At 44.6% G+C, this 14,497-nt stretch overlaps 1 protein-coding gene across 1 annotated transcript in view; it reads left to right on the forward strand.

Moving 5' to 3' along the window:
* The window catches only part of adamts7 (a disintegrin-like and metallopeptidase (reprolysin type) with thrombospondin type 1 motif, 7), a 111,178-nt gene extending 97,021 nt beyond the window's left edge, over positions 1 to 14,157 (forward strand). Inside the window, exons 19-24 of the mRNA XM_072464684.1 lie at positions 672 to 1,979; positions 2,274 to 2,426; positions 2,756 to 2,932; positions 5,098 to 5,244; positions 6,788 to 6,944; positions 13,706 to 14,157. Coding sequence (XP_072320785.1) covers positions 672 to 1,979; positions 2,274 to 2,426; positions 2,756 to 2,932; positions 5,098 to 5,244; positions 6,788 to 6,944; positions 13,706 to 14,058 — 2,295 coding nt within the window. The 3' untranslated portion in view covers positions 14,059 to 14,157. The remainder of the gene's footprint in view (positions 1 to 671; positions 1,980 to 2,273; positions 2,427 to 2,755; positions 2,933 to 5,097; positions 5,245 to 6,787; positions 6,945 to 13,705) is intronic.
* The last annotated feature ends 340 nt before the right edge of the window (positions 14,158 to 14,497 follow it).

Consider the following 14,497-nt stretch of genomic DNA (forward strand, 5'->3'; position numbering starts at 1 on the left):
TGAAGAACTCAATTCAGAGTCAAAGATCAATCTAACGTGAGCCAGGTTAGTAGTTTAGCGTGATTAACCGGAGTTTAGCGCAGTTTACTGAGTTTTGCGTGGTTTAGAAAATGTACAAAATGTCTTTCAAAATATATATTTGCGTGATGTCTAAATTTGACCTAAATAGGAGCTGTGTGGAAATGACAATGAATGAATATACTCTTCTACTTTCCATCCTTTAGTTTGGTTGGTGTCTGAGCAGTGATGCTCCTGCAGAGCTCACACTGCTGCTCTGTAATGACAGCTGTGGATGTGTGTTCCAAACAAGCAAAGACGTTTTATTTTGTATTTTCCAACCCTTGGGACAGGTATTGTTTAGGTCAAAAATACAATCCAAAAGTACTTTTATTCTACAAACAAATGACACATTTTGATCAAATGAGGAATTTATATTCCATATCTTAAAATTAGTCTTAAAATTACTTACATTGGATTCAAAGTTCAGAGGGATTCAATGTCCAAAACTGAACTGTGGGACGAAGTCCCAATATCATACCACAGCAAATCTGACACATAAAATGTATTAAAAAAACTATTATTGTTCCTTCATACATTTTTGTCTTGATGGGTAGATATACATATATATGCATACTATACCCTAATTCTGACTGTTACTGTGTCGTCTGCAGTGTTCTGTGAGCTGTGGCAGTGGCACACGCAGGAGAATCATTAGCTGCTCCAGAAACACCGGCGCCGACTGTGACCCCCAGAAGAGACCCCCAGCCCTGAGCACCTGTCACCCCCAGGACTGCCCCCCGCCACAGGACAACTTCGACTGGTCCGGAAGTGGCTGGTCCAGCAAAGAAGTGCACAACGAAATCAACTCCATCCCAGAAGTAAAACTATCCCCAAAGTTTGCCACAACAAAGGCCCAGCCCAAAACCCACCAGGATGTGAACGACATCATCGAGGGAGACTTCCACTACCACAACAACATCGAAAACACAGAGATTTCTCAGGAAAAAACTGTCAAAGTAGATGATTTTTACTACGATTACAACTTCATCAACTTTCACGAAGACCTGTCCGACGACTTTGAGGGTGACGGAATATACTCAGGGAATGAAGAGTTGCCTCCAAAGTTGACAAATCCTACTTCTGCTGCATCGACTCAAACACCTACAAAAGCTAGCTCCGCTCCAAATAACGTTGAACGGCAGCACTTGGACGAGGACAAAACCAAAGCCGACAACATCTTCTCCACAAAGAATCCCATTAAGAAAACGGCAGAGGACACAGAGGATATTCTTGCCGAAGATTTTCTCCTCCCATTTAGCACCACCCACTCTCCTCCGTCGTCCACAAAAAAGAATCCTCAAGCTCGAAAAGGGGAAAACGTAAGCGCTACGAAGCCTACTCAGGAGCATCTACACGATTCAGCTAAACACGGCTTGGAGGTTGAGGACATTGCAACAACGCCAGGGAAACACGTGACATCTCAACCAGAAACGACGGCCACAACAAGGACCACAAACAGTGTGCAAGGAACTAAAACTACATTCAGTTTTTCTCAATCCTCGACTCTAGTTGAGTTGAGTCGACAAGTTACAATAGAAAGCACATTATCACCAAATGTATCTTTATTGGATAACTCTGCAACTAGCCCTTATGAAGAAAACTCAGAGAACCTTGGTGCTTCTTCTCAAACAGTCACTTTAACTGGAAAAGTGGAACTACCTCTCGGAAAACCGGCTACGAGTCAGCCGTACTTGATCACTACTGGAAACTATGCGACTTATTCAGATGATGATTATGAACATGGCGACTCGACGACAACGGGGCCAGCGTATCCTGATATTTCGCAGCAGTATCCCTCGACGACGGCAGCTACAGAACAGACAGAATATTCAACACCTGCTACTTCTATTTCTTTGCCATTCTCTCCGTCCAAGGCACCAAGAGCGAACGCCCACTGGGTCACTGGCAACTGGAGTGCGGTAAGTGTTTATAGGCTGCTAGCTTACTGTAGCTAGCAGCAGCAGCTAGTCTCTTTTCACGCCGCCATTATACCAAGAGCCTGAATCAACAGAGATTCTACATTTTGCATTGTTCAGGCTTATGAAAGGAAAACAAGCAAAAGTAATTCAAAGTAGGACTGCGGCAATTCATTGGAATAATCATGTGTCATCGTGTGTGTGTGTGTGTGTGTGTGTGTGTGTGTCTGTCTGTCTGTCTGTCTGTGTGTGTGTCTGTGTGTCTGTCTGTGTGTGTGTGTGTGTGTGTGTGTCCAGTGCTCGACCAGCTGTGGCCTGGGGGCCGTGTGGAGGTCCCTGAGCTGCAGCACTGGCTCTGAGCCCGACTGTGACCCAGCCAAGAGGCCCGCTCCTGCCCAGAGGTGCTACCTGCAGCCCTGCTCCTCCTGGAAGCTTGGCCCCTGGAGCAAGGTAAGCCCGTCAGTTCAGGCTTAAAGTTGAGATGCTACTATGTTAATTTTTGTCTGTTTAATGTATCTTTGAAACATTTCAAATAGTTACTTGGCATTTGGTGTTTTTGGTGCAACTTTTTATGTATGTATATTTTCTAGATTTAAAGTACACATGTAGTAAAGGCTGTACACATTCTTATCTTTATGCCAACACCTTTGTTAACTGTCTCTACATTATACATTACATACATTATTTAGAAAGGAATTTAAAGGGACCAAAATGGAAGCCATGTAATATTTCTCCCTACTGTGTGTAATTATTTCTTTTAATGGTTTGTTTTATCCCAGTGCTCCCGGAACTGTGGTGACGGCGGGGTCAAAGTGCGTGAGGTGCAGTGTTTCGATATGAGAGATGCCCGACTCCTGCGACCCTTCCACTGCAGAGCCGTGTCTGCGAGGCCGCCCTCCCAGAGCCCCTGTCTCCTCCTGCCCTGCCTGGACTGGTACACGTCCTCCTGGGGCCCGGTGAGGAGCATGGACACATTCCACAGCACCAGCACACACAGGATGGCATAGTTTGGGTTTTATTGCAGATAATCAATATTCTGTTTCCATTAAGTTTTATTACATTAGTTTAGACCTCTACAGATACAGGTTGTTGTTTTAGTGTTCATATTGCAGTGTTAATGGTCTCAAATGTACTTGGGCTTGGGCCAGAGCTGTATAAACATGTGGCCTCCTGTGTTCCAGTGCTCGTATATAAACATGTGGCCTCCTGTTCCAGTGCTCGTATATAAACGTGGCCTCCTGTGTTCCAGTGCTTGTATACAAACATGTGGCCTCCTCTGTTCCAGTGCTCGTATATAAACATGTGGCCTCCTGTTCCAGTGCTCGTATATAAACATGTGGCCTCCTGTGTTCTAGTGCTCGTATATAAACATGTGGCCTCTTGTTCCAGTGCTCGTATATAAACATGTGGCCTCCTGTGTTCCAGTGTTCGTATATAAACATGTGGCCTCCAGTGTTCCAGTGTTCGTATATAAACATGTGGCCTCCAGTGTTCCAGTGCTTGTATATAAACATGTGGCCTCCTGTGTTCTAGTGCTCGTATATAAACATGTGGCCTCTTGTTCCAGTGCTCGTATATAAACATGTGGCCTCCTGTGTTCCAGTGTTCGTATATAAACATGTGGCCTCCTGTGTTCCAGTGGTCGTATATAAACATGTGGCCTCCAGTGTTCCAGTGCTTGTATATAAACATGTGGCCTCCTGTTCCAGTGCTCGTATATAAACATGTGGCCTCCTGTGTTCTAGTGCTCGTATACAAACATGTGGCCTCCTGTGTTCTAGTGCTCATATACAAACATGTGGCCTCCTGTGTTCCAGTGTTCGTATACAAACATGTGGCCTCCTGTTCCAGTGTTCGTATATAAACATGTGGCCTCCTGTGTTCTAGTGCTCGTATATAAACATGTGGCCTCCTATGTTCTAGTGATCGTATATAAACATGTGGCCTCCTGTGTTCCAGTGCTCGTATATAAACATGTGGCCTCCTGTGTTCCAGTGCTCGTATATAAACATGCGGCCTCCTGTGTTCCAGTGCTCGTATATAAACATGTGGCCTCCTGTGTTCTAGTGTTCGTATATAAACATGTGGCCTCCTGTGTTCCAGTGCTCGTATATAAACATGTGGCCTCCTGTGTTCCAGTGCTCGTATATAAACATGTGGCCTCCTGTGTTCCAGTGCTCGTATATAAACATGTGGCCTCCTGTTCCAGTGCTCGTATATAAACATGTGGCCTCCTGTTGCAGTGCTCGTATATAAACATGTGGCCTCCTGTTCCAGTGCTCGTATATAAACATGTGGCCTCCTGCTCCAGTGCTGGTATATAAACATGTGGCCTCCTGTGTTCCAGTGTTCGTATATAAACATGCGGCCTCCTGTGTTCCAGTGCTTGTATATAAACATGTGGCCTCCTGTGTTCTAGTGTTCGTATATAAACATGTGGCCTCCTGTGTTCCAGTGCTCGTATATAAACATGTGGCCTCCTGTTCCAGTGCTCGTATATAAACATGTGGCCTCCTGTTCCAGTGCTCGTATATAAACATGTGGCCTTCTGCTCCAGTGCTGGTATATAAACATGTGGCCTCCTGTGTTCCAGTGCTCGTATATAAACATGTGGCCTCCTGTGTTCCAGTGCTCGTATATAAACATGTGGCCTCCTGTTCCAGTGTTCGTATATAAACATGTGGCCTCCTGTTCCAGTGCTCGTATATAAACATGTGGCCTCCTGTGTTCCAGTGCTTGTATATAAACATGTGGCCTCCTGTTCCAGTGTTCGTATATAAACATGTGGCCTCCTGTGTTCCAGTGTTCGTATACAAACATGTGGCCTCCTGTTCCAGTGCTCGTGAATAAACATGTGGCCTCCTGTGTTCCAGTGCTTGTATATAAACATGTGGCCTCCTGTGTTCTAGTGTTCGTATATAAACATGTGGCCTCCTGTGTTCCAGTGCTCGTATACAAACATGTGGCCTCCTGTGTTCCAGTGCTCGTATACAAACATGTGGCCTCCTGTGTTCTAGTGCTCGTATATAAACATGTGGCCTCCAGTGTTCCAGTGCTTCTATATAATCATGTGGCCTCCTGTTTCAGTGCTCGTATATAAACATGTGGCCTCCTGTTGCAGTGCTCGGAGGTGTGTGGTGGAGGACTGCAGCAGAGGATCGTTACCTGTCCAGAGGAGGACCAGTGTGACCCAGATCTTCAGCCTGACCACATCCAGATCTGCAATAGCCAACCCTGTGCGCAGTGGCTCACCGGCTCCTGGGGTCAGGTACAGCACTCTGCAAGGTTTATTTTTCTTCAAATGAAAGTCCCAGAAGAAGAGCAGGAAGGGACTGTTGATACAATAATTTATTTTAAAATTAGATTTCTTCAAATGTAATAAAATTCTACTGATTTGATTGTGTTTGCTCATAAAAAGTACTAAAAAAAGTACTAAAAAGTACATAAAAAGTACTTGTATTCAAAGCAGTTAATCGAGCAACACAATCCAATGCTTTACAATCATTAAAATCACAATACAAATGCATAACATTGCAGTACAAACTGACAAAGCCAAATCTGAATGACCTGACTCACAGCAGATTGATCTGTGACTCTGAATTGAGTTCTTCACATGAATGAATCTGGAAAGCCGTTGGGACGTTATATCATATTGATTTAACGTCCCTCTGGGTTCCTCGTGAATTGGCCTATTTTAACCAATAACGTTATAGCAGCCAATTTGTAAAATGTCCAATGTTTATGTGACCAACAATGCATCGATTCGGATAACGGCTTTTTAGTCTGTGTAGAACTTATTAAGGCCAAATATCTCTGTCACATGAGGAGGGACATCTGAGGGAGTCAGATCTCTCCTTCACTGTGGAATTCCTCCAGTTTTCTACTTTTTCCCAACGAGGTTTGGTAGTAGTTTTTCCTGGCCGAGAAGGAGGGTCTAAGCACATAGGACATTTGTCTAAGGACATGGCATACTGGGACATTGCCAAACCCCTATGAACATTGTTTAATCTGTTTTTCACGGTTGCCCCTCGAGGAAACTGCTGTTGTGATTTTGGGCGTTAAAAAAAAATGTAATTGAATTGATGTCGGTGTAATCCCTCATTCGTCCAGGAGTGTTCCATTGTAGAAAAAGATTCAGTTGCAGTGATCTGAACTTTTTTTTTTTTTAGGAAATAATGAAACAAAGATATTTGCAAGTCTTCTGTGCACAGAAGACATGCAAATTCAGGACCGCAGAGTGCCGTGCATCTTCATCTTAAAGCCACTAACCACTCTATCGAAGAAAGTGAGATTCTAAGCAGGAGAAATGGAGTTAAAGAGGCAATCTTTGTTAAAAAAAAACATCCTTAAATAGAAACGGTGGTTTAAGATTCAACCTTTCGGTTGTTTATAATGGAAATTTGAATCCTGGAGATTTAGACGCCATGGGCATTTGGATACTAAGCAGTTACTCAGTGACGAGAGTGTGAGCCAGGTTACAATAGGAGGCTGATAGCCCATTAAAGGACTGATAGTAAACAAAGAGGCTAATTTGATAGAAAACAAAGAGGTTTAGTGTCTGCTGAAACCAAAAAAGCCAGAGTCCAGATGACTACAACTGAAACTGTTTCTACAATGATTTGAATTGAATTGAATCAATGTTTTATTAATGCTTGGACAGAGCAGTGTCAGATACATCGCTGTGGGCACCAGAGGAAGTGCCTAGTACTTCTTGTTTGTTTGTCTTTGTCTTTTAATGTTTTACATCGGTCATTTTGAGTCTGAAGTAGAGGTTGAATTGCATAAATGTTTGGACCCTGTGGTTCTGACAGTGCTCTGCGTCGTGTGGTGGAGGAGTGCAGCATCGCCTGATCCAATGTGTGGACACTAAAGAGGAGCAAGAGCTGGAGCCATCGCAGTGCAGCCAAGAGCAGCAGCCAGTGACCACGCAGAAGTGTCAGCTGCAAGAGTGCAAGAGCGTCCCCTCAGGTCAGTACATCATGGGGGAAACCTTTTAAACTTTTTACATTATGGACTAAAAATAAAGAAGATAAGACAGTGAAAAATAATAAAGATAACAAGATCATTCAAATCTCATTTTCATTTTTTTGATCATTACAACTGCTAAGCCTTTCGTCATGCAAGCACAAAGCATTCACTGACTCCACCATCTTAAAGAGGCTGTACCACTACAAACTCATTTTGTTGTGTATTTTTCTACAGCACCTTTAACAGTAAGACAAGGTAAGGTAAGTTTATTTTTAGAGCACAATTCGTAGTCAAGGCAATTGAAAGTTCTTCACACAAGGAAAAAAATGCATTAAAATCACAAAGACGTGACAGGTTTCATAAAACAGTTTAAGACATAAAAGAGAAGACGACAAAGAAAATCTTTTCAGTCACAAACACAGCTAAACAAAACTGTTTTAAGCTTAGATTTGAACATTGTTTCACATCTTCAGGAAGAATGTTCCAGAGTTGTTTAGCTGCATAAAACTGAAACGCAGATTTTAGTTGATATTTAATTTTTGGGATTTATTTTTTTTCACACCAATGATGGCGGGCCGGCCCTCCACTACTTGCCTGGATTCGAATATGGCCCTCGGAGGAAAATAATTGCCCACCCCTGGTCTAAATGCATTCATAAATGTACAATATATATAGTACTACGTACTAAGATAGTTCTCCCTGTGTCTGCGTAGATTTCCCCTACCACTATAATCATGTAGAATAGGCTCCTCCCTTCTGGGGCCGGGACTCCCTGGAAAAAGAGATGCTACATGTCAGTGGGACTTTTCTGTTTAAATAAAGGTCAATAAAACATGCTCAGTTCTTTGAGCAGGACCCAAAAGATAAAAGATCAAATACAGGTACATTCAAGGCTGTAGTGGAGAATGATGTTCTGATTGCTGCTCTCACATGAAGTGAAGGAAAAGTATACCGTACTTTTCGGATCATAGTGCGCTCCTGAAGAAAAGCCGCGCCAACAAAATAAAGAAAAAATAAATTGTACACATGCCTATAAACCGCAGATGCCCACATTGTAACATGAGATATTTACACATAAATAAAAGCGGTAGTGATGCGTCTTTTGGGTTCTCGCGGTGCACTTGAGGTCCGCTACGCTTCGGGACTAATTAGACTAATTTCTCATTGAAATATGAGTTGGATTGTAATCAAACACACAGCATTTTGAAGTTTAACAAACAGAAAACACATCACAGCTGTTCCTACTGTCCTCTCTGTCCGCTCTGTCCCCTCTGTCCTTGCTTTGTGTGAGCTGATTTACCTGTGTCTTCACATCTGGTTCTGCTCCTGAGCTCGTACTTATCGAGTGAGTGTTACGTTGTAACATGTGATATTAAAACAGAAGTATGTTCCACGATAGTGATGCAGGGTTTTCTTTTGACTCGTGGGACAGGTCAGCCCAAGAAGAAAGTTTAATTTCAATGCGGCAGGTTTTAAACTGCAGACAGCCATGTATCGCATGTCCACGCTCCATGTGTGTCTGTGTTTCACAGCGATTCACTTCCTGAAGATTGTATTAAAACACACAGGGTTTTGAAGCTTAAAATATAGAAGACGACGTGTGCCCCGGACAGGGCTTCCACCGACATCTTATCCTAGTGTGTCAAACGCTTCCTGCTCCAGATTGCTCCACAGTGGCCGTTGTACAGGTACCAACATAGTTTACTTGTGCAGTACTTTAATTTTTGTCGTTACTTAGTTACTTTCCATCTCTGGGAAATACTTACTCGGCGTGTCTCTGTTTCTGGTGATGTACTGCAGACGTGCACAGAAGCTGTTATCTGGTTTTATTCCATGAACATAGCATGGTCATACAAGATCTATAAGTAAGTCAGTTTTCATGAAAGTGCAGAGGCTCGGGTTCAAACAGTCCACACAGTTTCCAAGAACTGTAATTGTTGTTGAAAGAGTGGCATTTGTGTTTATCAGAGTGATATCAATCAGAGTGTCTGGAAGGCTGGCTGACATTTCCAACACACTGAGGTCCAAAAGTCTGTTTGATAAGCTGCGGCATATATATATATATATATATATATATATATATATATATATATATATATATATATATATATATATTCCACTCAACAGTCTTAAGAGAAATCAGTGTCAGTAGCATGAGATTGGGTGAGAGAGCAGAATCATTTGGACCTTCACATGCAGCTAAGGCCATCAGTGCTTTTGGATCCATTTCCTTAGGTTCTTTGAGCTCGTGTCAGAATTTTTGTCCTGGCGCTGGACATGTGCCCGTGATGGGTGATGGGAGTGTGTTGGACTTGTTTGGCCGAGCAGACATGTGACTGGCAGTTCACCAGGATTGATCAGATATTTCAAACTAAGTTTAAGATTTGAACACGCAAAGTTCTTATCAAAGTTTAGTTTGTTTTGATTAGCCCCATCCAGGTTGTCAGCACAGATTTTACCCAAGGATTCTCCACCTCCTCCACATGACATTTCTCCTTTGCCAGTAAGGGATCATCTCAAAATGGGTTGAAGCTGGGGAACCTACATTTCATCTTTTTGTTGCTTTGAAGCTTCAATACATCGTTGTGGCAGTAATTGTTTTGAAATGCTAAAAAACTCTCGTGCGTACAAGGAGCAAGGTGGATGCGTGCGGGGGATCACGGCACGCGGCGCCGTGCGGGGATCACGGTGTGGAGCATGGCGCGCCGTGGCCAGCGCAGGGAGCGGGGCTGGTGCAGAAAGGTTGCCGCGTCATGCCCCGTCACTAGAGCCAAGAGATTTGGCTCTAGTGACGTGCTACGCACTGCCCGGAAGAAGGAAACAAAACAAACCCGCCAATCACAGAAGACGTGAGATTCTCACTGAGACAAAAGGGCGTGTTCTGCTTCTGTCACTCTGACATGTCTAAGGTCTGGAACAGATTGAAAAATCTGGGCAAAACCCTCCTTTTTATAATTCAATCCTTTGACTAAGACTTAAAGAATTAATGGACGATTTTTCGGCGATTTGAGAACGCAGGCGGAAGTGCACATGCCACTCCCCCGTGCACATGCCACTCCCCCGTGCACATGCCACTCCCCCATGTGGACTGATACAACACACATGTGCGTTTGTTTATTAGCGCGACGGATCACATCATCTCTTGTCTCCCGTAGATAGACAGCCCGAACAGTCTTTCTCCGTCTTAATTTTGTCCCGTACACTGACGGAACTATATTATGATAAATCAATCCGCTTGGACACGCGGAAACTGCTGCTCTCATGGGGACGAGCCGCACGAGGCTGCAGGTGAACCATCCAAGTGCTGACCAGGCCATCCCTGCTTAGCTTCCTAGATCTAACGAAATCGGGCATTGACATGTTTTATGGCTTATATAGCTGAGCTTAACAGCTTCACTTTTCCTGGGGTCCTTTTTTCTCGTGCTTTGCTTTTGCAGCAATTTGACCAATCAGCTTCAGATTTTCGTTATGGCCTTTTCCAGAGAGGCGTTCCATATTCATAAATGTGTAGAACTCAATATTGAGTTCATGAGCAAGCTAGAGAACCCATCTCTGTTATTTCAAATATGTAATATATATGTATATATGTAATCTAAAATAATGTATCTGAGTTCATGTAGCCAGGTTTAGTCACTTTTAGGACTATATAACAAACGTTTTTCAAGGCAGTTAGCGCTCTTGCCTCCCAAGAAGGAGATTATGGGTTTGATTCCCGGACCAGACCAACATCACATGATCTCTCTGGGTGGAGTCTGCATGTTCTCCCCGTGTTACCGTGGGTTCTCTCCGGGTTCTCCGGCTTCCTCCCACCGTCCAAAGGCAAAATTGGTGACTCTAAATTGGCCCTAGTGAATGAATGTGAGAGTGAACTGTCTGTAATGTCTATGTCTCTATGTTGGCCCTGCGACGAGTTGGCCACTGTCCAGGCTGTACCCCGCCTAAGGCCCAAAGTCACTGGGATAGGCTCCAGTCACCCGCGACCCCGAAAGGGAACAAGCGGTAGGAAATGGATGGATGGAGAATTAAGAGTGCAGTTCTGAAAAGCACATTATGGCCTTACTTTATGACACTGTTGCACTTTCATTTAACACGCACTTTGCTTATTTGTGTCTGCAGGGTATTTTAAGTTGAGCTGCTTTTTTTATTTAATTCAAATTTTGCACTATTATTTCTTATTCAAGCTTCCTCAAAGAACGGTGCACTGTTAAAGTGTTAAAAAATTAGATAAAAACTGAGGACAAAATGTGTTACAAAAGTATCGGATGGGGACTCGGTATCGGCAGATACTCAAAATCAGATGGCTCAGAATCGGCTCAGGGCCAATAAAACCTGATCGGGACGTCATCCCGAGTCGTTACTAGTTTATCGGTTATTGTGTCAAACATGTCGATTATCAATATTGTTTGAGAATTCCATTATCGTGCTTTACTAGTTACAACTCTGCATTGTGGGGTCACGTCTGGGCCATGCCCAATTTGCCGAATGTCTCTACCCCTCTCTCTCCTCATTTCATGCTAAGATGGTCCTGTCAAATAAAGCCTCTCTGCCAGAAGAGCTTTTATATTAGTTTGTTTAGTTTTAATGCAGCAAAAAGACTTGTTTGCCAAACAATGGCAAAGAGACATTTCTGAAATAATCCATTTAGATTGTTTGCGATACTGGAACATCCATCCATCCATCTTCTGCCGCTTTATCCGGGGCCGGGTCGCGGGGGCAGCAGTCTGAGCAGGGACTCCCAGACTTCCTTCTCCCCAGACACTTCCTCCAACTCCTCCGGGGGGATCCCGAGGCGTTCCCAGGCCAGCCGAGAGACATAGTCTCCCCAGCGTGTCCTGGGTCTTCCCCAGGGCCTCTTCCCAGTGGGACATGCCTGAAACACCTCCCGAGGGAGGCGCCCAGGAGGCATCCGGAACAGATGCCCGAGCCACCTCAGCTGGCTCCTCTCGACGTGGAGGAGCAGCGGCTCTACTCCGAGCTCCCCCCGTGTGGCCGAGCTCCTCACCTTATCTCTAAGGGGGAAACTCATTTCGACCGCTTGTATCCGCTATCTTGTTCTTTCGGTCACTACCCAAAGCTCATGACCATAGGTGAGGTCAGGAACGTAGACCGACCGGTAAATAGAGAGCTTTGCCTTTCGGCTCAGCTCCCTCTTCACCACAACGGTCCGATGCAGCGACTGCATCACTGCAGCCGCTGCACCGATCCGCCTGGAACGATACTGGAACCTCAAATGAAATATTTACATGTTTAGCACATTTATGACATCATTGGAATAATCTACTGAGATCATCATTTTTTTCAGTATTGTTTGCACTAAAACTGTTCAAAAGATTTGAGAACTGTACTGACCATATTTTTCTTTCATTCTTTTTGAGTCACTGTGAATGGCTTTACCTTGTATAAACTCTCTTTATCTTTCCATTGTTTTTCCTCCTGGTAAAACCATCATCTCTAAGAGACTCACCTGAACTCACATTCCAGCAGCAGGAAAGAGTGGGCCATGCGTGGTCTCCTGAAAAGTGCAGCTCCCAATGGCAATAATGAAGGAGGCAGATTGTAGCTGGAGGCTGGGATTCTCTAGTTAGATGAGTTGGTTTAAACTGGCCATATGTGATACTGGTTTAAATCTGTCCAACTACCAACGCATAACCATCCATCCAGTTCTTATCCCAAAATGTCAGAAACCGAAGCATGCGGTTTGTGATTGGTCGAAATTCGATGCGGACAGCATGCAGTGGTTTGGTTTTGTCACAATTTACAGCTTTAAACTAAATGTACTCCTTTACAAGAGAAAAGTTGAATAATACAGCTTTAATAATGTTGTCTGAGATACAACATGAGGATAAAGCAACCTGTCTTGAGGTCAAGCTGGTTTACTACGTCACAACTGACACAAGCCTCATTGCCAGGTTGAATGTTTTGTGAAAATTTGCTGTAGTTTTTGAACATTGTCAGAGTAGAACATGTCTCACATCTTCAGGAAGACTGTTCCAGATTTTAGCTGCATAAAACTGAAACACAGATTCTCCCTGTTTAGTCCTGACTCTGGCACCAGCAGGAGGCCGGTCCATGTTTAGTCCCGACTCTGGCACCAGCAGGAGGCCGGTCCATGTTTAGTCCTGACTCTGGCACCAGCAGGAGGCCGGTCCATGTTTAGTCCTGACTCTGGCACCAGCAGGAGGCCGGTCCATGTTTAGTCCCGACTCTGGCACCAGCAGGAGGCCGGTCCATGTTTAGTCCCGACTCTGGCACCAGCAGGAGGCCGGTCCATGTTTAGTCTTGACTCTGGCACCAGCAGGAGGCCGGTCCATGTTTAGTCCTGACTCTGGCACCAGCAGGAGGCCGGACCCTGAGGTCCTCAGAGTCCGAGATGGTTCATATGGCACTAACATAGATGTACTTTGGTGCTAGGCCATGGAGAGACTTGTACACAAGCAGAGCTGCTTTAAAGTCTCTTCTCTGAGCCACAGGGGGCAGTGCAGAGATCTGAGAACAGGACTAATGTGATGGTACTTCCTGGTTCTAGTCAGGACCCGAGCAGCAGCGTTCTGGATGTACTGCAGCTGTTTTACAGTTTTTTAAAGTTTAGCTCGGAAACTATAGGTTTTATTTTTGAAATAAATAAGATAAATATAGAATTTTACACCTATAGTTTTGGTAGAACAGTAGAAAAATATGTAGAACAAGAAATACTCCAAGTCTGTTCATTACAGTGTGTACAGAGAAGCTCCTAACTGTCCAAACGTGTGTCTCATCCACAGGATCAGTTTGTGTGCGCGACCGCCTCACCTCTCGCTTCTGTCAAACGCTGCGCTGGTTGGGACGATGCTCCCTGGCCAACGTGAGGTCCCAGTGCTGCCGGACATGCAGCCTGCGCCCGTCGACAGCACCAGGACCCCAACGTACAGCAACAAACCCAGGCACCAGAGCACCAGGGCCCCAGCAGACAGCGGCAAATCCAGGCGCCGGAGCACCAGGGCCCCAGCAGACAGCGGCACACCCAGGCACCAGAGCACCAGGGCCCCAGCAGACAGCGGCACACCCAGGCACCAGAGCACCAGGGCCCCAGCAGACAGCGGCAAACCCAGGCACCAGAGCCGAGAGCCGCAGCTGAGAGAAACACTCAGGTGAACACAACTCAACTCGTCTGTGGAATTCTTCGGGAGACATTTGATCTGGTCTATGCAAAAAGAATGTACAGAGTTGTTTTGCACTTGTTAAATACTATTAACAGGGCCGTTTCTAACTTTGTCATGGGCCCTATGCAAATTGATGGGGGCCCCAGTACAATGGAGAGCAAAACAGGCTTATAAAAACTGCCTTTCCGTCACAAGTACTGCATAGAGTAGTAGGAATGGAAGCATAACCATGGGAACGTAATGCAATGGGTGCTTTTGTAAGTCCTGCATGCATGTATACGTGTTCATAGCCTTTTTGCAGATGCCACCCACACACAAATAACTCAGGACAGCGCTCAGCCTCACTTTGAGCACACACAACAATACACCAACACATACACAATCTTGCTCTCTTCACATTAAAGTAATATTCAA

Source organism: Eucyclogobius newberryi, unplaced genomic scaffold (genome assembly GCF_026437365.1).
Source record: "Eucyclogobius newberryi isolate DKJ021-1_F unplaced genomic scaffold, fEucNew1.0.hap1 SCAF_5, whole genome shotgun sequence".
Taxonomy (NCBI): Eukaryota; Metazoa; Chordata; class Actinopteri; order Gobiiformes; family Gobiidae; genus Eucyclogobius; species Eucyclogobius newberryi.